The 21,336-nt window shown below is 40.0% G+C and overlaps 1 protein-coding gene across 10 annotated transcripts in view; it reads right to left on the bottom strand.

The window, feature by feature from the left end:
• AGTPBP1 (ATP/GTP binding protein 1) overlaps positions 1-12,700 on the bottom strand; it is a 65,852-nt gene extending 53,152 nt beyond the window's left edge. For 4 of the 10 annotated variants that reach the window (XR_004237439.1, XM_032095820.1, XM_032095821.1 and 1 more), the window contains exons 1-4: positions 12,342-12,458; positions 11,436-11,553; positions 3,453-3,584; positions 2,352-2,422 (exon numbers count right to left, since the gene is read on the bottom strand). Coding sequence is in view for 8 of the 10 variants with exons in the window: in XM_032095820.1 (XP_031951711.1) it covers positions 2,352-2,383 (32 nt within the window). In the remaining 2 variants the exon portion in view is untranslated. Of the gene's footprint in view, positions 1-2,351; positions 2,423-3,452; positions 3,585-11,435; positions 11,554-11,978; positions 11,998-12,341; positions 12,459-12,607 lie in introns of those variants that run through there. The other 6 variants (XR_004237440.1, XM_032095816.1, XM_032095815.1 and 3 more) reach the window with 6 other exon arrangements.
• Between the last annotated feature and the right edge of the window lie 8,636 nt (positions 12,701-21,336).

Genomic DNA, 21,336 nt, shown 5'->3' with positions numbered 1-21,336 from the left:
CTTCTGAAGATCTTTCCAGCTTAAAATTGTCTGTAATTTTAACAGTAACTTTCTTCTCTTATAGATCATTAGTGAAAAACCAGAATATTTCCCACCATTAGCTGTAACCAGAAACAGAGAGAGCACATCCAGAAATAAACTGCGCATCATTTCCTTCTGACAGTCATCAACTATCACTGATCTGGTATCCAGTCAGTGCTCTACTCTGTCCAAAGATAACCAATAATTATTATTCTCGATAGATTTACACTTTCTTTAAGCATCTTGAGGTGAAGGTTACTTTACTTGATCCAGTACAGTTCATGTCACCACAAGCAGGAAGCTCCCTCTTCATCCCACATTCAAGTGCTGCAGTTCAAAATGCCCCCCACATCACCACTTTGCTTGCAAAAAGGAAGCATTGAACACCCATGTCCGTATCTCAACTGTTGCCAAAACTTACAACATGACTCAACTAACCAGAGAGCTTTGTGGCTTTCCTCCTTTTCTGGTCAGGAAAGCTACAAGTAGATAATAAATACGGAAGCATGCCCCAGACAGCGAGGAACAGAGGACTTCAGGGCTTCACATTTGGAAGAGAACTTCCTCAACAAGAAAACATCTTTTCAAATAAATATTCCTCACTACATGGACATTTCTTTCACTCCCAAAAGATTTAAGCATTCAAACTCTGATCATGAAGAAGTGCAAGATGCACAATCCTCCATTACTCACTACATGCCACTTTTACTACACATAGGCTAAAACACATCTTCGTAGCTTGCTATGTCTCTACTCAAAATGAGAAAGAAAACTCTTAAGCCATGGCTGCTCATAAAAATTCAATTATCTTGGAATGGTTTTTGGGTATTCACCTTGCAAGAAGCCTTACAAAATAGAATAGTCAAATGAAGGATGTCATCAGTTTCTCAATGGTACCTACTTCCTCTGAAACTGCTGTTTGCAGTCAGCCAGCACACTGATGTATAAGGGAGTTCCTTCTTCCCCCACAGTAAATAGATCTGTATTTTGGCACGGTGCAGTGAGCCTTTAAACCCTATTTTAAAACAGGCAGGCTTCTCATGAGCTTGTTCTGATTTTATTCCAATGCAAATAATTTCAAACTACCTTTTTTTTCTCAACCACTTCCACAGTTAGCAAGTAATCATTAGAGAGCTGATACTTCTGATTAGTTCACAGCTGTCTCTGTACACAGAGTCACCATAACTTATTCATGACTTAGGGAACAACTGTTTTGAATTGCAGGGATGGAAACTTTCATTTTGTCTCTATAAGTAAAGAAGAATAAATGGCACTTAAGTAGCCAATCTGCAAACATCTAATATTCTTTGTGATAGCATATTTTATGCATTATAATTTGTAGTATTTTCAAGAACACTCATTGCTGACAGAGAGCTTGCTTTGCTTATCATAATGCCTAAGGGACTAATCTACCACAAGAACAAAACATAAGAGACTTTTACAATTTCTTTTTATCTACCCCTCACGAAAACAGGACCAACCAGTCTGATACCCAGTTGTTCCACCCAAAGTCAGCAAAAGTAAGGATGATTCCACATATAAGAATTTAAATTTGCATTTTAAATAGATCCCAAGATAGAGACACAATTCACAGTAGAGCAAATTCTTCACAAAAATTCACCTGCTCACATAGAAAATAACTGGTACTTCAGAAAACTAAGACTGAAGCCAAAACTGCCAACTTTGCTTTACTTTTTAAAGTCTGATTAGATTGTTTGATTTAACAAGCTGGTTTAATCTGTGCTACCTTAAGAAAAAAGTAAGATTGCAAGCCTTTAATTAGTTGCCTGATGCTTAACGGCCTTCCAGAGATAATTTCACAGATTTCTCAAATGCTTGCTGAAACAAGTTCACACGAAAATAACAAACACAACTTTTCAACCTGACATCTTCTGCATACTACTCTGGTTTGTCCTAGCTATGTGTTGGATTGGAGGATTGTTGCAGAATGACACACATCTTATGACAAATTCATGGCTTCTTACACAGTATTATAAATTGCTTCTTTAATTCCCTCATTAGAAATAATTTTGTGGTTTGCTAATATGTGCATAAAATCATTAAATTAATTAAATTTTCAATTAAATTTAATAGGTACTTTATATATGAACATGCCCAACACTAACTAAAAACTTAGATTTAAAAAGTTATTTATTAAATTTGAAGTTACTTTGTGCTGATCAGTACTGACTCCATTGATTTTTCAGGACATCAACTTACATATCCATACTACAGATCCATTTTACTTATCTTCTTACTAAGAGAAAGACTGTTTTTTCACAAATCTCTAATAGCTTGATGTTAAGAGGTGACTACAGTTTTAAATTTACCTTTTTTCAGATGATGTTTTTACTTTGTTCATATCGGAAATATGATTCTTCAAATCACCATCTCTGATAACCTGTAAGATATTAAACAACTGCATATTATCAACATCTTTTGTTCTTTAAAGATTAAAGGCTGCCACTATACTGAATGTCCCTGCACTCAAAATGCTAAATAAGTTAATTCACACTGATTGCATTTCTCCACACTGTCACAAGCTCTTCTCCCTTCATACTATTTGATCCAGCTTTTAAAATAAACTATTGCATTCTAAGTATGGAGTATGATTCTGCATTATAATTCAGGCCTACCGAAGTTCAGAAAGTCCTATTACAATAAAATAGAAACTTCTGTAAGTCATTTACTAGACATTATTTTCCTGTCAATGACAGAATTATATCAAGTAAAGCTTTTGCTGAAGCCAGTAAATACACTTTTTAAACCTACTTGACAATACTGTGAGATGCCACAACATACTGATTTCTGACTGCCATTTTAAGTATCTACAGAATAACTAAGACTAGAGGCACAGCGAGAAACATGGAGTATTTGGTGTTCTTATTTAAGCAAGACCTGAATACATTCCTTGGACAGAAACTATATCGTGCCAAGGACTCAATTTTCCTATCCATTTAAGGACATAGTGTCCTCAGGGCACACGGCTTCCTCAAATGGTGCCTCCAAGCAATTAAGGTTGCAGTCTACAGGACCATTAACTGAATACCAGTACTTCCATCTGAGATCTACTATGAATGACAAACAAATACTCCCACTGTGAAAAAACCTGTCCTCCAAGAGCACAATGGCTAGTATAAAGGTAGAAGACAAAGAAAAGGGGAAAATGGATGTTCAAAGATATTGGTGCTGAGAATGAGTAAGATAAAGCACCTCTTCTCTTGCAAAATGCAGGCAAGAAATTCAGCCAACTACACACACACAGCTGATCGCCATCCCCTTCTTCCCAAAGAAATGTGTAAAACCTCTCAAAAATCCTTACTGTTCAGCATGTAAAAATAATCAGGTTTTTATTACTGGTAAATTCAACTCCACAACTGCTAAAAGCCTAAAGCAGATGAAGTATGAAGCAAGCTTATTTCCAGATTTACCTGAAAGCAGACTCTTGTCCCAGCAGCCAGGAAGAAACTGTTTAACTTTTCACAAGAATTCCAGCTTGACTCAAGTTAACAGGTGTCCCAGGTTTGTCCAAGTACCCTTCAAGTGTAAACAATCTGGAAATCCTTTAAAGAAAATAAATAGTTACAAGAGAAGAGCTGTGTTCACCTCATTACTGACAATTTAATGAATTATAAAGTCTGGATTATTCCAGCCAGGTTGCAGGTCTTACTGGGTGGAAATTAGACCCTTGGATTCAAGTAGCCAAGTGCTGTTTTGCTTGCAGCAAAAGTATGACCTGCTGTCACGCAGATGATGAACAGTCTGCCAGTGCCAATAGTGTCTACATATTATTGTGTACTGAACCGCTGTACAAGTGGAGCCAGGTACTGAGCTGAACCATCTTGAGACTGCAAGGTCTTTGTTTGCCTAAATTCACCACAAAGTATTTCAGTAAGCACTAAAGTGCTCACTGATGCTCCAGGTCAAGAGGAAAAGTCAAGTAAAAAAGAAAAAGCACAAGAACAAAAGAAAAAAAAACCCCCACCAAAAACAACCAAAAAACCCCCAATAAAACCAACAACCAATGAGAAGAAGCAGGGAAAAAAGGAAAAGAGAAATGCACACAGCGCCTATCCAGAGGGCTGTGGTGGAACATCTATGCATACTAAAGTAAAAAAAAATTCTCTTTAACATTTTAGTAGGCAATGCAAAAATACAACTTCCAAAATAATTTAAAACTTTTAATAGTATAATAATATAGATTATTATTATATAGAAAATAGTAGAATAAACACTTGATAGAAAGCTAAAGGCAAAGGTGAATGAATTCACACATTTTAAACAATGCCACTTGCCTTCCAGTGGTAGCAGAGCAGACTTAAAATTAACATAAGTTCTGCTTGTAAAGGACCAACAACAACTAAATGAAAGCACCTCAAGTTGGAGGGAAGCAGAGGAGAGCAAGAAGTGTTGACTAAGTAAAACTCCAAGTCAATAAAAGCTGGATTCTCTGCAATCTCCCTCTGCCTTTTCACCTTGCCTGAGAAATGTTATCCATCCTCCCATCTAAACAGGGGAAAAAGGCAGTCTTCACAGGATCAGAAAGCTGCACTGTAATAAATGCTGTCATAATGCTATCAACAGTACAATAAATTAAATGGCCTGCATGAAGTTACATGTAATTTTCACATTTTCCTTTCTCTTCAGAAAAGCACATTTACCTCACTCCTAGGTGAATTCTTTGTCACTGAGCCACTGAGCCACCTTCTCTGTGGATCCAGCTTTTCAGTACCATATAAATTTCACACTTACTGACAAAGTTCGTGCAAAGGGAAGAGGATACCCCTTCCAGTATTTCCCTTTCATATGAAATTTTGGCATTTGCCAAAATGTAAGAATCACATGGAATCCATGGAACTCCTGGTTCTTGGATAAACACTCTAACCACAAAACTACTCTAAAAAATGGCAAGGATCATCACAAAGCAATTTTCTTTTGCTCAAAACAATGGCTAAAGAAATGAACTTACGCTGTTTCATTCAGACCTCCTATTCAGATGAGTCTATTAGGCATGGCTGGGAGTGCCTACAGAGGACTTGTATGAACTCCATCCTCCTGAATACTAAGTTATATATATATACATAGTAAAAGAATACCAAGATGCTCAGCCTCTGCAAGGCAGCAATAATTCTGGTCAGACACTGTAACAGGCTTCAGAGGAGATTTTACTGACACAAGTTCTGGGGTCCCAATGTAAGAAGGATGTGGACTCGCTGAAGCGAGTCCAGAATAGGGCAATAAAAATGACTGGAGTGATGGAACAATTCTCCTATACAGAGGAATGCTGAAAGAGTTGGGACTGTTCACCCCTGAGAAGAAAAGGCTCTGGGGAGACCTTAGAGCAGCCTCCCAGCACTAGAGAGGGCCTACAAGAAGGCTGGAGAGGGACTTTTCACAAGGGCGTGTAGTGATGGGACAAGAAGCAACACAATTGCTTTAAACTGAAAGGAGGAAGGCTTAGGCTAGACACTAGGAAGAAAAAGCACAGTCACCATTACAACACATTAGTGCTGAGCACTTCTGTTGTCATTTTGATAACATCATACTTGAAAGAAATTCTCATAACTTAAACACACAATAATGTCACACCTGAGGCTCAAAAATGTATTTTAAGCAACAGCACCTCTACTTTCATGTTAGTTTTTTCTTCCTCACTGAAACTCGCAGAAACGCTTAACTCTCAAAACCATGGAGAGTTTTCATGCTAAAATCCTGCTATTAAAACTTGCTCTTACGGAAAACAAGGATAATCTCTCTGTTACTGAAGCTGAAGGACATTCTCAGTTTACATAAACAGAATTCACATGTTCAACTGACCAAAATACTTTAACACAAAACATGGCTGCCTTGGAAGGATAAATGTAATTTTAAGAAAATTTTAAGTATCTTTGCATTTTCTTTACTTAAAAACCTCTCAACCCCCAAAAAACCAGCAAGACCAAACTACCACACACAAGAAAACCAAACAAATAATAAAAAAAACCACAAAAACCCTACAACAACAACAAAAAAAAAAAAACAAAAAAAACCAAAACCCACAACCAGAAAATAGACTACTTTGAAGAGCCAGAGATGTCTGAAATTTTCCAGAACTAATACTAGGATTTTCCTGCAAAGTACTTCAACTACATTTCAAAAAACACAGTTCTCTCCAAGTGAAATCAGAAAAATCAAAACCACATGTGGATATACAAAGTTTATCAATACAACTGCATCTGTTCTACTTGCAGTATATTCTATTTTCTTATCCCTTAAGAAAATAAGTTTCTGGAAAATAAAAGCTGTTATATGGCATGTTTTTGAGTCTGTTCAGTATTTATTAAAACATGGTATCTTATTTTCATAAATAGATGAGTTGCTAAAACCACATATCAAGCTATACTTATCAAGAGAAAAATCAAAATTTAAGTTTTTTATGTTTATTGACCACAATAGCTCTGCAAAACCTGTAAGATTGTTCATCTATACATACATATACATATTTTTATATATATATATTTCCATGTTTTGCTTTGTATCCAAAGCTCAGTGCATCCCAAAATATTTTTAAAGCCAAAGCTTGGACTTCACTTTTGATTATTATGGAGCTATTGATTTGAAAGGTGAAAAAAAGTAACTATGAGCAAGTCTGCAGCAAATAAGTCATTATTTTGATGTGTACTCATTTATCAGAGAGTGCAAGCAAGTAGCTGAGCTAAATCTTTGTTAAATGGTACAGTACCAAAAAAAAGGCAAATTAGTATGCAAAAAAGGAAAGGAATACAAAATCCCAGGTGACAGAATAGTGTCGAAACGCAAAAAACCTAAAAATTAAATAGAGAAACCATAGATACGAACTGAGAAAACATGTAATTATTAAAAAGGTCACAAACGCTAGGCATAAAAAAACCTACACTGAAACCCTGAAGGTGATTGCATTCTGGGGTATGCTTCCAAAAGCACTTTTACCTCTCACAGAAGCACATGTGAGTTCCCCCAGTTTGGTGCAGATTAAATTACACACAAATGCACCTTTCATAGTATCTCATTTCATACATCCCAAAGCCTCAGAAGCTGTTCATAGGTCAAAATATTCTTTTTCAAAGTGCTTGCAAGTCCATTTAAACAAAACCAGATAAAAATACTTCTTCATTCTTTGTCCTCTAGGCAATCTTAATTCCAACATACCACTTGTGGTTTATGTTCTTAAACATAGAAGTAAATTGTTTGCTAGAACAGACTATTTACCTAAGTGAATTTACACTTGTAGGAATAAGCTCTGTGTCAAAAATTTAGGATAACCAGCAACATGTGGCAGCAAGAGTCATGGTCTCTGTACCAAAAGCAACCTACCCAAAGAACTTCTAGAAAGCAGGTAAACACTGTGATAACCAGCATTCTAAATACGGCAAAACCACACAAATAGCACACACCATACAGAAATGAGCAGTATGTTACTTAACACTACACAAAAGAATTACTCACCAGGACAGCAGAATCCTCTCCCTTTGACAGCAGTAAGAACAGGCCACTGCTATTAATACAGTGGTGCAATCTCCCCCATCTCATCCTCTTGCACCATAAGGAGGACTGTCCACTTGCAAAAGTCTCAGCAATTATACCACAGGTAGCTCCTCTGGCTATTTAATTCTTTACTCTTTCATACCTAACATATAGTTTTCCAGTTCAGTGTCTCAAGTCACAACTTGCACAACTATCTTTTTGAAAAAATGGTTGCTTGTGGGTTGCTTTTTGGTTTTTTTTTCAAGAATGAAGTTCTGTTTTAGAGCCACACAAACTAGCAACGTTATTGCATGTGAACAATTTCCTTAATAAAAACATGAGACCTAATGTTAGGTAAAAAAATCTCACAAGCTGTTTAGAGACGTCAGAGTTATCTGTACAAACTGCTTTATATCCTGAAAGCTCGATCCACAGAACACTCCATAAAAGTTTTGGTTACCTATAAACCATCCTAAAAATCTGGGGAAATCCTTCAAGCTTCACAGTTAAGTTTCAAGTTGGCAAACACTACATTGTACCCAATCACAATCCAGTAAACAAAACCATATACATAAAGAATTGTAACTAATGTGGTAGTGAGAATTTGTTTCCTGAAGTTGACTATTCCTAGCCCAGTTCCTGAACCTTTACAAGCATTGGAAAACAAAAACAAAGACTTTCCACTCCATACTGAATCTTACTTTGTAGACGTTTAATACGAATTTAAGTCCTAGTCAATAGCCCAGAGAGTCAATTACCAGGACCAGCTGGTTTTTTAATTAAATTGTAAAATAGGATGGAATGACATTGAGTGCACACAGAACAGTTATCTATTCCTAAGATCTTAAAAGGCAGCAGCACAAAAAGCTTTTAGTGCCATCAAAATACTGTAATATACCTAAAACTACCTTAGAAGTATTTATTCCATGAGAAAAGGTTTGTTCAAGATAGTAGAAAAACTAGAGATACTTTTCTTCCAGATATAATTTTAAGATTTTATGTGGAAATGGCAGAAAATAATCCCTTATCTAATGACTATCCAACTCCTTCATGCAGAAAAAAATTATCTGAAGTTTTTGGTGGAAGACAGTCTAATTTGTAAACCTAAAACAAAATGAAAAGGCTAACAACCTTCACTAGTCAAAGAAAAAATACTTCTGAAAATCAGTTACTGCCTTTCCCTCATGCCATTTGCTATAAATATTTACAGTAGGGAACAAAAGAAGTCAGCTGATAGCTTACCCACTGCTGCATTATAGCAAAGGGACAAGTTTTTGACGTGACTAGATAAATCGCAGCATATAATCAGACATTCAAAATGACATATATAAAGCTTCACAGAAGACTGAAGCACCGAAGTCCTTTACAGCAGGTTGTCAACTATGTCATGCAGCCATTACCAGCAATCCACTTGACTGTAAAAACAAAGTAGCCAAAAAAAAAAAAAAAGCTAAGCAAGCAAGCAAGAAAAGCATTTGCCAGGGAAAGGAGCAAAACAAAACAGCACTATTTTATTTCTTGCCTGAAAAGAAGCTCCTAGAAAGTTACTGGCATTGCAAGCATAGGGTTACTTCAAGATATGACAAACTTGCTGTCATCAGGGTCACATAGTATCACTTTCAAAGCTTAAGTGATTTAAGCTGACAGAAATACTGCAAAAGTCAGCTCCTTCTTGCCCGGCCGGCGTAACTCTTACATCAGGTGTAAGGTGAATGGCACAGGGAGGGAGAAGGAAGCAATAAAAATAGCCAGAACGAAAAGGACTACCACAGCAGAAACTAAGCATTTCCCTACCAAGAACTGAACAAGAACTGGAAAACTAGTAACTTTTGCCAGCTCTTGGAAAAACTTAATACAGTGGTAAATGTCAGAGGTGCTTTCTAGCACCTAACCCAGTGATTGCTGCTTTGGGTTACGCTGTCTTCATGGTTAAGGTCAGTCTGTAAAAAATCAACTCAAAGACCTGAACTTCCCAATTCACTAACTGAGTTAAGGCAAACCCTCAATCCTGGTTGTAATCCAGATGAAAAGAAAAGAAAAGAAAAGAAAAGAAAAGAAAAGAAAAGAAAAGAAAAGAAAAGAAAAGAAAAGAAAAGAAAAGAAAAGAAAAGAAAAGAAAAGAAAAGAAAAGAAAAGAAAAGAAAAGAAAAGAAAAGAAAAGAAAAGAAAAGAAAAGAAAAGAAAAGAAAAGAAAAGAAAAGAAAAGAAAAGAAAAGAAAAGAAAAGAAAAGAAAAGAGAAAAGAAAGAAAAGAAAACCAAAAACATGGCTCCATGTTGCATATTTATCTCTCAAATATACTCCAAACCCTTCAACCTCATTAGTGTGCAGAAACACAATCATAACAACCCATAATACTCTCAGCAATTGTTCTCACTTTCAAAATTTTGATTTTTACCATTTAGTTTATGAATTACACTTGGAACAATTGAAACAGTATTACCTACCTCCAGTATGCAAACCCTCGGACACCCTGCTTCTCAGAAATTTTAAGTTTTATAAAGAATGTAGAGGAAGCTCTTATGTACTTCATAATATACTAAGTGTTTTAGGGTGACGTTTTCAGGGCTGTTGCCTCTGCAGCTGTTGCAAAAGAAAGGAAGGATGTTTGGGTGTTCCCTCCTCCCCCCTGCTTCCAGTCTTTCTACGGCTAACTGCAATTCCAAATGAAAACCATGCTGAATCATCCATGTATCCAGGACACACACTGGATAGTTCATAATCTTCTTGATGCTTAGCACAGGATATTGGACAGTTAAGCTGTGGATAGTGGGCAGGGCCTGAAAACACACCCAGAGATACACTGCTGCTACAAATCTCCCCTAAGCATCCACACAAACAGCTGCCTTGTTCAGCACTCTCACACTCACTCCGAGAAACCTGACTTCTCCTCTAAGTTGTTTAAGGAGTTTCACCACTTCAATTACTGCAGTTATACTCCAGAGCCAGTGCAACTTGATTAGCACTCTGTGCTTTTGGACATTAGCAATTCATATCACAGGAGCAATCTCCTAAGAGCAAGCAGCTCACAGATAATGGAATTCAAGGACATGTTTCAAATAACCTATCGAGAGCCAAAAAACAGGTGATCCCCAACTATGTCTAGCAGAGTATCACCATGAATATTAAAGACTGCGAAGTTTCTAATCATGAGACACACTGCTGACAAGCTGTTGAGTGACAAGCTGAATGTCTTTCCTAAACTAAAACCTAAACACAAGGTGAAATAGAAAACTCCTTCCGTAAGTCAAAAGGACTTCAGAGAGCCCTTCTCCTTTTTCTCTTTACATGTAACTTCTCACACCTAATTTCAGCGAAGTTCCTCCCAGCAGCAGTAAGACAATTAATAAAAATCTTCTGTCAAGACAACTGAATATTTTTCAAGCTCAAAAGCTTCAATATGGAAAATAATCTGTGAACTACTTGAACATGAAAACTAAAATATGAGCACTGCCACCTCCAACACCTGAACTGAAAGTTAAGCTTGAGATCAGGTGTCACTTCACACAAACATGTATCACACACCAAGACTACTCTTCGGTTTGACATAATTTCCACTCTTTTTCAAAAAAAAAAAAGACAGAATCTTTATTTTAATGAAACTAAAAAAAAAAAGTATTTTGCTTAATTTATACTGGCACAAAAAATAATCACAGAAGTAAACTGAAACATCAGAAATTATGTGTTAAAATTATCTTGACATTAAATAGGAAAGTCTCAGGAAAGGAGACTATCTTGTCATCGCCCAGCCCAAGAAATAAAAAGGTATTTCAACACAGACTTGCACCCACAACGCACAACATGAGGTATAATTTCCAGAAAAACTCTTTGGTCATAAGTATGATATCAATGAAGGATTAACCAAAAGGTGGGGCTATCCCATGAGCAACATCCAGTCACCCAGCGTTACACAAAATACACACTGAAAACTACCTGCAAAAGAGAGAAGCCTTTTCATGAAGTATAACCTATAGAGGTAGTGCACACACGTATTTCTTCAAAGGAACGTCATTCATGGGAACACGCTCTTTGCAGAGCTAATTTCCTAATGCTGGAAAAACAAATACACAAAAATCAACATTCACACCACAAGGCTATACGGAAGTTTCATGGTGTTTTTTACATTATACAGGTACAAAGGAATTCACTTCCTACCTATACATACTAGAGAAAGCTTACTGCTCTAAGTATCCACAACAGTTCGGCCAGCTGAGGATTTCTAAACATCTCACAAAGCTCGGTGCCTGAAAACAGTTTACACTGAAGAAAAACACCACCCCACCCCGATGTGAAACCTATTTCTCAGACCTCCTCTGTCGAGCATTTGAACCGATACCTACAAAGAAAGACTTGCTGCGCTAGATTTCCACTACTGCAAGAGAAGGCAGGAAAAAGAAAAAAAAAAAAAAAAGAAAAAGAAAAAAAAGAAAAAAAAGAAAAATAAAAACCAAACCCCAAATGTTAACAAACTCCTACCCACGGAGCGTTAAGTCAAACAGACGTTGGGCAGGCCAAGTCGCATGGCACATGAGGCAAATGTTATCCCAACCGCCGTATTTTCCACCCAGTGCCCACGGTAGGTTACCCCTCCATCGGGGCAGGGGGGAAAAAGCCGCAGCGCTGGTGGGCCGGCAGGGCCAGGGCTCACCCGCAGCCTTTGGCGCTGCAGGGCCGCGCAGCAGAGCGAGAAGCGCGCACGGAGCGCAGGGATAAGCTCGGCCCGCGGCCGGCGCGGGGCTCCGTACGGCCGGCGCGGGGCTCCGTGCCTCCGGCGGCTCCACCCCGCGCCGCGGGCAGACCCGATGGCGGCCGGGCCCGCAAACCAGGCACCACTCCTACCGTAGGGCCTGCGACCATCTCCGCGGGCGGGAGCGCGCAGGGTGCGGCTCCCGCAGAGATCCGCCGTGTCCGAGCGGCCCCGCACGCATCCACCGGTCCCCGGCAGCGACACGCCCCACAGCCCCGAAGGGCCCGGCACCGCGGAACCCCGCCCCGCCCCAGTCCCGGCCGCGGCCCTGCCCCCGCAGCGGCCCGCTCCGCGCTGCCCAAGGCGATGCCCGCCCGCGGGGCTTCGCCTTCGTGGCAGGCGAGGAGTCCGCACTCACCCCGCGGCCCTCAGGCGGGGGCGCCGGGCGACGGCGGCGGCTCCGCGCTGCGCCCCCGCCGTGCTCATGCGGCGGCGGCAGGACCTGCCCGCACCGCAGCGCGTCACCGGCCCCGCCGCGCCCCGCCCGCGCGCAAGCGCCGCCATCGCCGCGGGGAGCGCGGTGCCCGGCCCGTCCGGCGGTGCGAACCGCACGGGGGAGCGGCAGCTGCACGAGGCGTGCGGATCCCCTGGCCGGCCGCGCCCGCCGCCCCCCGCGCCAGCCGCTCACCCCTTAGCAGTCCACACCTATGTGAAATATGCAAGTATCTAATGGGGAGGGGAGAGTGGAAGCAAGAGGATGTAGCCAGGCTTTTCGCGGTGGTTCGGAAGCAGTAGGACAAGAGGCAATGGGCAGAAACTGATGCACAGGAAGTTCCACCTGAACACGAGGAAGAACTTCTTCACCGTGCGGGTGAGCAAGCACTAGCACAGGTCGCCCAGAGAGGTTGTGGAGTCCCCCTCACTGGAGATACTCAGGAACTGTCTGGACACGGTGTTGTGCCATGTGCTCTGGGATGAGCTGCTTGAGCTGGAAGGTTGGACCAGATGACCCGCTGTGGTCCCTTCCAACCTGAGGGAGTCTGTGTTTCTGCAATACTTTCGTGGGGCACTTCCCCCCAGCCCAACCTTCACACACAGTTTGTTGTGGCAGGTAAGTACCTGAACCCAAAGGACCCTACTGCCCAGGGCACTGAGGTACCACAGAAGCAGGTAAGAAAACTCACAGTGATTCATCAGTTAAAGACTTTGTATACCCCCTCCTCCCCCCCTGCCCCCTCAGAATCTTTGCAAAAGAAAAGTAATACCTCATACACTTCACAAAACATGTTATGGCAAATTAACCTCCATGTGCCTAGCACCTGGTTTTGAACATTGCATCAGTATCGCTGATGACTTCTAGGAGTGGATAATTTAATCTCGTTCTCTGACATTTGTTAAGTCGGAACAACCAGGAACAGTACTTCCTTTTTCATGAAATTCCTCAAATGAAGAAACTGCTAAGAATCTGTGGCCAAATCTTTATATTGAGTTTACAAAACTTACATGGGAAAAACAGCCCTTTAGTGAAGGCCAGCAAACTCAAATAAAGGTCAAATCCTACATACACCAATAATAAATGCACAATCCCTACTAGAAATATGCAGTTAATTTCCCAATAACATTGTGTATCCAGGGAGTTACCCATTCTAATTCTTGTTCAGTAAAAAGCAGATTTCAGATCCTTTAAATCTACACTTTTATTCATCTTCCCTTTCAAAGTACAGATACCTTGCTACAGCACTTGCTCCTGTCCTACACACATCCTTCAATATACTCACAAAGGCAAGAGCAAAGATAGCCAAGACTTTTCTACTTTCTAGGAGGTAGCTGTGCATTTGGTGTGACAGTTTGCAATGCTTCCGTAGGGCTGATTCACCTGAAGAATGGTTTACTGTTACTGTTTGTTAGTAACTCAGGTTACAGTGTTAGAAAGGTAAGTTCTGCTTATCATCCCTGCAGCGGTACACAGATGATCTGCACAGCGAGCATACACATCCATACCTTATGGACAGAGAACAAAGCTGCTTTACTGGCAAGTCAGCAGAAACCATGCAAGTGAGGAGCAGTGAACTAATAGATGAGAGATGCTGGTCCTCCTTCCTCCTATTTATGCATAACTGCTTATATACTTTTTCTTAAGTCCTCATCCCACCATGTTAACAAAAATGGATAGTCAGATGTCCATTTATTCAGTGATTCACATGGTCTTTCTCCAGAAAATAATTCAACATTAATTATGCTTCCTAGAACCTGTAAACCCATGCATGGGCTATGATCACAAAACAGACGTGTATTGCGAAGGAGATTCAGCCCTCTCTTACAAGTTTCTCCAGTTATCTAGCATGAATGAGAAGAGCATGTTATTAGAATGCAGAACTTTACCAGTGCACTGGAAATAGGTAGGAACAGTTTCACTTGTTCCGTAACACTGGTCACATTGGGGAATTATAAAGACAATACTTAAAACAGAATTCAGTACAGCTACAAGTTGTCTGTGAATTCTATTAATGGAATTATTTAAAATGCATAGCTCTGTCTAAAGCAAAGCAGAAGACATGGAATAAACTCAAGTATGACTCAGGCAAAGACGAAAATAGTATCAGGCAGGCTCTGGCAAGTAAAGGACAAATAAAGGGGGTGTAGATAAAAATCTCTCACATTTTTTGAAGTCAGAGTCAGTTTACTCAAGTAGGTTATAAAAATAATGTTTTAAAACGGCTCTGTATGTGCCCTGGCACATGACAAAAATAAATCAGTTAAAAATATAAGAATTCTCTACTGAAGAAAGGGGACCCAGCAGTAGCTCCAATTAATTTAAGACTGGCAAAAAGTGTGATTTCATTTAAGAAAAAATGAATTCTAGTAATGGGCCTAATTAAAATACTTGTATCAGTTACTGAAATCCATTCACTTTTTTCAGTGTTAACATAAACAAAAAATACATAACGTAATTGGATATGGGGGCTGCATTCATCTTCATTATTTCACCCAAAAGATTGTTCTGTGCAGAACTCTGATTTTTACTCGCTAAACATTTGTTTATGCGAAGTTAAAGGTCACTGAAAGATTGAACCTAGATTCTTTATTTTTTTGGGATGTAAACTGGTTCCAAGTTGAGGATTTATTTCTACAGAGAACAACTTTACCTTTAGAAAACCTGACTCTGGCCTACAAATGGAGTAGCAGACATTGCTGTTCTTATTTACATAACAATTCTCACCAATTCAGATGTATTTTACTTATATGAGACAGCAGGAATATGCTCTAGCTTTATTTGTTTTCAAACACAATACTGTTTGCAGAATTGAATTGTTTATCTATGGAATTTTTTATAAAGAGTTAATATAATTATTCATTATTCTTTTGACTTCACAAAATTTTTAACACTTTAAGTTAAATCTTTAACAAGCATATGAAACTATTCCAAACAATTTACATTTTATTTAACCAGAGCAAATCATAAATTTGAAAATAAGGTGATGGCAAATTAAAGAGCCATCAAGTAAAAGCTTGATGGGGAGCCAGGCATGCATCTCTGAAAATCACAGCAACAGTAATACTCTCTAGTGGAGCAGAATGGGTTCCACCAAAATTAAGTCTCTAGGTTTGACCAAGTGGCCCACCTAGCAGGTGAGAGAATGGCTGTGGATGTTGTTTACCTGGACTTCAGTAAAGCCTTTGATACTCTCTCTCCCACAGCTTCCTCCTGGAGAAACTGGCTGCTCATGACTCAGACAGGTACAGTTTGCTGGGTTAAAAACTGGATGGATGGCTGGGCTGTGAGTGTTGGTGAATGGAGCTACATCCGTCTGACAGCCGGTCACAGCTGCAGTTCTCCAGGGCTCACTGCTGGGGCCTGTCTTGTTTACTGTCTTCATCAATTATTTGGACGATGGGATCAAGTACCCCTCAATATGCAGACAACACCAAGTCAGGTGGGAGAGTTGATCTGATGGAGGACAGGAAGGCTCTGCAGAGGGATCTGGACAGGCCGGATCAATGGGCTGAGGCCAGTGGATTGAGGTTCAATAAGGTGAGGTGCTGAGTCCTGCCCTTGGGTCACAACAACCCCATTCACTGCTACAGGCTTGGGGCAGAGAGACTAGAAAGCTGCTCAGCCAAAAAAGGCCTGGGGGTCAACAGCAGATCCCAACCTGGGACATTGAGGAGTGTGGAGTGTGTCCAGAGCAGACCGATGGAGGTGATGAACGGTCTGGAACACAAGTCTTATAAGGAGCAGCTGAGGGAGCTGGGGGTGCTTAGCCTGGAGGAAAGGAGGTTCAGGAGTGACTGTATTAACTCTCTTACAACTACGTGAAAGGAGAGTGTAGCAGGCAAGGGTCAGCCTCTTTCAAATCGGAGAAGAAGCCATAGCTTCAAGATGTGCTACAGCAGGTTCAGGTTGGACATGAGAAAGAATTTTGTCACTGAAAGAGTGGTTAAGCATTGGAACAGGTTAACCAGGGAGGTAGTGGAGTCACCATCCCAGGAAGTGTTCAGTAAACGACTAGACATGCAACTTAGGGCTATGGATTAGTTGACATTGTGGTGTTTATTCAAAGGTTGGACTTACAGGTCTTTTCCAACTTTGATAATTTTATGATTTGTAGGAAAGTCAGTCTTAGGAATATACCTTTTAACAGGACAATCCATGCACTTAGGGAAGGTAACAAATATATGCCAATCTACACACTGTGTGGAAAGGCAAGGACATCAGAGATGTCGTAAGCTAAAAAAGAAGCTTATAAGTTTATATAAATCATATTGTGTTCATTTAGTATTATTGATAAGGCAATACAAGCAATTAATTGAGTCACAGATTACCGACATTTATGCAGAGATACAGGTTTTCAGACAAAGACAGGCTCCTCACTCCCAAATGCATTTTTATAGGCTGCTAAAAAAGTATTTACTACTAAGTAAGCTGTACAGCATGACTTCCAGGATCAGACCATGCAGCTAAAATAATCACAAAAAGTTTTAAAAGATAATGGTTATCCTCTCTGGGAGCAGGAAAGGATTGTAAAGCATTTAAACAGACTGCCCAGGAAAGTGGTGGAGTCACCGTCTCTGGAAGTGTTCCAAAAAATGTATGGATATGGCACTTGAGGACATGGTGTAATGGTGAACATGGTCATGGTGCTAAGTTCATAGCTGGACTTGAAGGACTTTTCCAACCTTAAAAATTCTCTGGTTCTATGATAAGAGCAAGGAGACTAAGAAAAAGCTCTTCAAAATAATTTAGTGGCTAGCAACACGTAAGTGTTTCTAGATCCTATCCTGTTCCCTGTAATAATCTACTAGATAATCATTGTTTCCTACTAAAACTTAACCTCTACTAGTTAAATCTGCCTTGCCTGTTGCTATACTCATATTACTGAACAGATCCAGTCAGTTCCAGATAATGAACACAGCTAACAGCTCTCCATCACTCTTAAAACAATCACTCCTTCATTTGGAAGCCAGTGCTTGCCTACATACACACTGGAGAATTTGTTTTTGACTCTTTACCTCTAATGTATCTTATCAGTTAGAACACTTGGTACTTCACCAATGTTGCATCTCTTCTTTTTCACCTTTGAGATGATCTTTTGTGCTCTGTTATGCATGTATTTCAGTGCATAATAAAGCATTTCAGTTCAATTTCACATCTGTGCTTCATTCAGCTACTTTAGCTGTAATTTGTAATATTACAAATGAAATAACACATCAATATCCTTTACACAGAATTCAGAATGTATAGATTTGATGGATATTTTCACCTTAATTTCTGGGGACCGTGGGTGGGAAGGAGTGGGCACTGTTTTTCAGAGCAGGAAGAGGACAAGTTTCTAAAGTGATGCACTGTTTCACAGGTTCATACCGAGTCAGCCACTTTTTTCCATATGCCTACTGACAATCACATTTAATTTATACATGCAGAACATTAACATAATCCCCCCTCCATGACCCAACTAAAACCAAGAGTGAATCTCATCTGTTTCAGTCTAACAAGAACCTTCATATTCACAGTGAGTAAAAAAAAAAAAAATCTATGTGTATCATTTTCATCCTACCTGAAGGTCACCTTTTTTCTATTTATGAAGGTATTTGCGTACTTTGAGATCTCTCACTTTCCCTTTCCTCCCTGCACCAATTACTTCCATTAAGAAGGACATCCAAAGCAATGGTAAGTTCCTGAAAAATCAGCAGTACTTTAAGCAAGGCAAGAGGTAAAGAATAATCTTCAGAAACAAATATGAGATACCTCCTTCTTGGGGCAAGGCTATGAAGATGTCTTGCAGCAGATGACCATTTCCACAACGGACTTAGGACACTTTTTGAGGGAGAGGGCAATTCTCTGCTATTCAGAAAATGATAAACAATTATAATTTTGTACAACCAGGTCAATAAGTAATTCTACACACTTCAAATTCTTTAGAGCAAAGAAATAAATCATTGTCAGGATGCAAAAAAACTTAAATCTGTTTTTATTTAGCATGCTTTAATAATGCTCTTATCTAGAGCATTAGACTACATTATTAACTGAACTTATTGGTAATCACGCTTTTACATTTGACTTAATCGACCTTTGCTCACACAGTACTTCAAAGAGTAGAGATGCCTTTTTTGCTTATGCCAGTCAAAATTTCTTTTATGTGATTTTTTTTTTTAAAGCCAAACAGCAGAGGACAACTTTGCTCACTTCTCCTCTTAACTATCCTTAAAAAATTCATAATGCTTTAGTATGAGTTTCTGCAGGGTAAAAATAGACACCCTGTATTACAAACTCATACAAAATACATCGGTACTTTCAAAATTAATGTAACATCTTTTTGGAAAGACAAAAATAGCAGGCAAGTCAAATGACTACACCCTAAACTGGTACAGGGTTAGCTGAAGTTTTTTTTAAACAAAGCAGCCTATTTAAGTCAAGTATGATGACATGTTCTACCTTTATTACATGAACAAAGGCACTCCGTAATTAATACTGAAGCAAGTTCCTCATAATTCTTGATCTACTCCCACTTCACCAAGATGGAAGCACAAAACATGCATTGGACATAACCAGCAAGTATTATCTGAAGGTGGCCTCCTTCTTCTGTTTTGCTTGACATTGAGAACTACTTTGTGGTGTACTAGACTAAGGAAACAAGGGATACTTTTGTAATAAACTCCAAGGCATTTTAAATACTAGTGATTTTTGTAAACTATTCCCACAAAAAAAAATTGTGTGTATAATCTAAAACTAAATAAAAAGTGATTTTATTTGTCTGGATTTTCCCATGTGCATATCACATGTACCAGAAGTTAGATCAGTCCTCCACAGCATTCTGTCAATGCACTTCATTGTATCATTTCAGGTTGAAGTGCTTTGATGTTCTCAAAGCAAAGCATTTCACCTTAGAGGTTACTGCAGTGAACATGTTTTCACTTTTTTAACTGCTATGGTCATTTCACACACACATAATCAACCTACTGTTCATTTTTGATGCTTGGTATTTTTTGTTAAGGGAAGTGATAATTGCTTACATTTATTTAGGATGAATCCACTGCCATGACTACTTCACAAAAGTCAGCTTATAATGGCAACCATAAAGTCTGCACAGAACCACAAACAGGTATTTGCTAATGGAATACTCTGTGACAAACTTCAAACCTTCTCAGAAAGTAATTTTTGTTAAATATAGTGTTTTTTAAAAAATAATTTCATAGTGAAATGATTATTATATGGACTACAGCCCTTCTCTCCTGACACTAAAAATAGAATTCACCTGAAAAACAACTGTATTTCTACAGAAGAGAGAGCTGGTCAAGCTATTACTGTCTTCTGTACTAAAGACAGCTAGGTTTCACATACTGATGTTTTAACAACCATCAGGTTCAACAATAATGATCTTTCTACCGTGACATTGGGATCATTACAAGATGCCTGTTATATTGTTGTATATCACCCCTGGAATTGTGTATAAGTACAGTGCAGCTGTGAGCCACCAGACATTTCAACAGCCATTGAACTAAAGATAACTTACTCTTTCAGATAAAGTAGGTTGCTGTCATTGGTTAACAGGAGCTCTCACTGAAATTTCTCCTCTTACTTTCCACCAAGCACAAATGCTCTGTACTTGGAGTATGTTAAATAGAAAGGATGATGGATAAAGTTAGTGCTTTTATTTTAGTCTCTAACTTGTTTCCCAAAACCTCGGAGACAAAATCTACTTAAGATAGCCTCTACCAGGTCAGTAAAGCACATTAGCCACTGTCTTTTACATTGGTGATCTTGACCTGAAACTGCAAACATTCAGTGTGTACTTTAAAACCGTAGTTCCCTAAGACATCATCTCACGTCACTTGGCTTCCCCCTCAACAGAGATAGATAATCAGCACATCTCCGTAGACCCTGCACAGAACGCAGAGTTACGTAACCTCTAGCACATGACGTTCATTAAAACGGAGTGCAAAAGGAAGGGGAGGAAACGTCTGACAGAGGGAAAAAAAAAAAAAACCTGCTTCGAGTCTGCTTTCAGTTCAGCAAAGTGCGGGAGCGATACCCGCGTAGCTGCTCCTCGACGCCTGCTCAGCCCACGGCGCCAGCGCCGCACCTGCACCGCGCCCCGGGCTGGGCTGCGACCACAGGGGCCGCGCCGGGCCCCCGCTGGCAGCGCTTCAGAGAGCCACAGAATGGGTCAGGATGCAAGACACGAAGTCATTTGGTCCAACCTCTCTGCTCAAGCAGAATCATGCAAGAGCATGTGGCACGGGCTTGTGTTCAGACGGTTCTTGAGTATCTCCCGTGAGGGAGACTCCACAACCTCTCTGGGCAACCTGTTCCAGCACTCAGTCACCTGCACAGTGAAGAACTTCTTCCTCGTGTTCAGGTGGAACTTCCTGTGCATCAGTTTCTGCCCATTGCCTTTTGTCCTATTGCTCGGCACCACTGCGAAGAGCCTGGCTCCTTCCTCTTCACACACGCCTTTTAGATATTTATACAGCGTTCGCAACAGACCTGGAGACAGACTCCGTTCTCGCTGTGCGGCAGCGCTCGGCCGTCCGCGGCTCCCGCATTGTCCCCGAGCCCGTTCCCAGTCCTGCCCCCACCGCTGCCCTGCCACCGCCCACGCACGGAGCCCTCGTGGCGCCCGAGCCGGCACCGCGCTGGGCGGAGCC

Source organism: Corvus moneduloides, chromosome Z (assembly GCF_009650955.1).
Source record: "Corvus moneduloides isolate bCorMon1 chromosome Z, bCorMon1.pri, whole genome shotgun sequence".
Classification (NCBI taxonomy): domain Eukaryota; kingdom Metazoa; phylum Chordata; class Aves; order Passeriformes; family Corvidae; genus Corvus; species Corvus moneduloides.
This window is presented reverse-complemented; position numbering and strand designations above follow the sequence as displayed.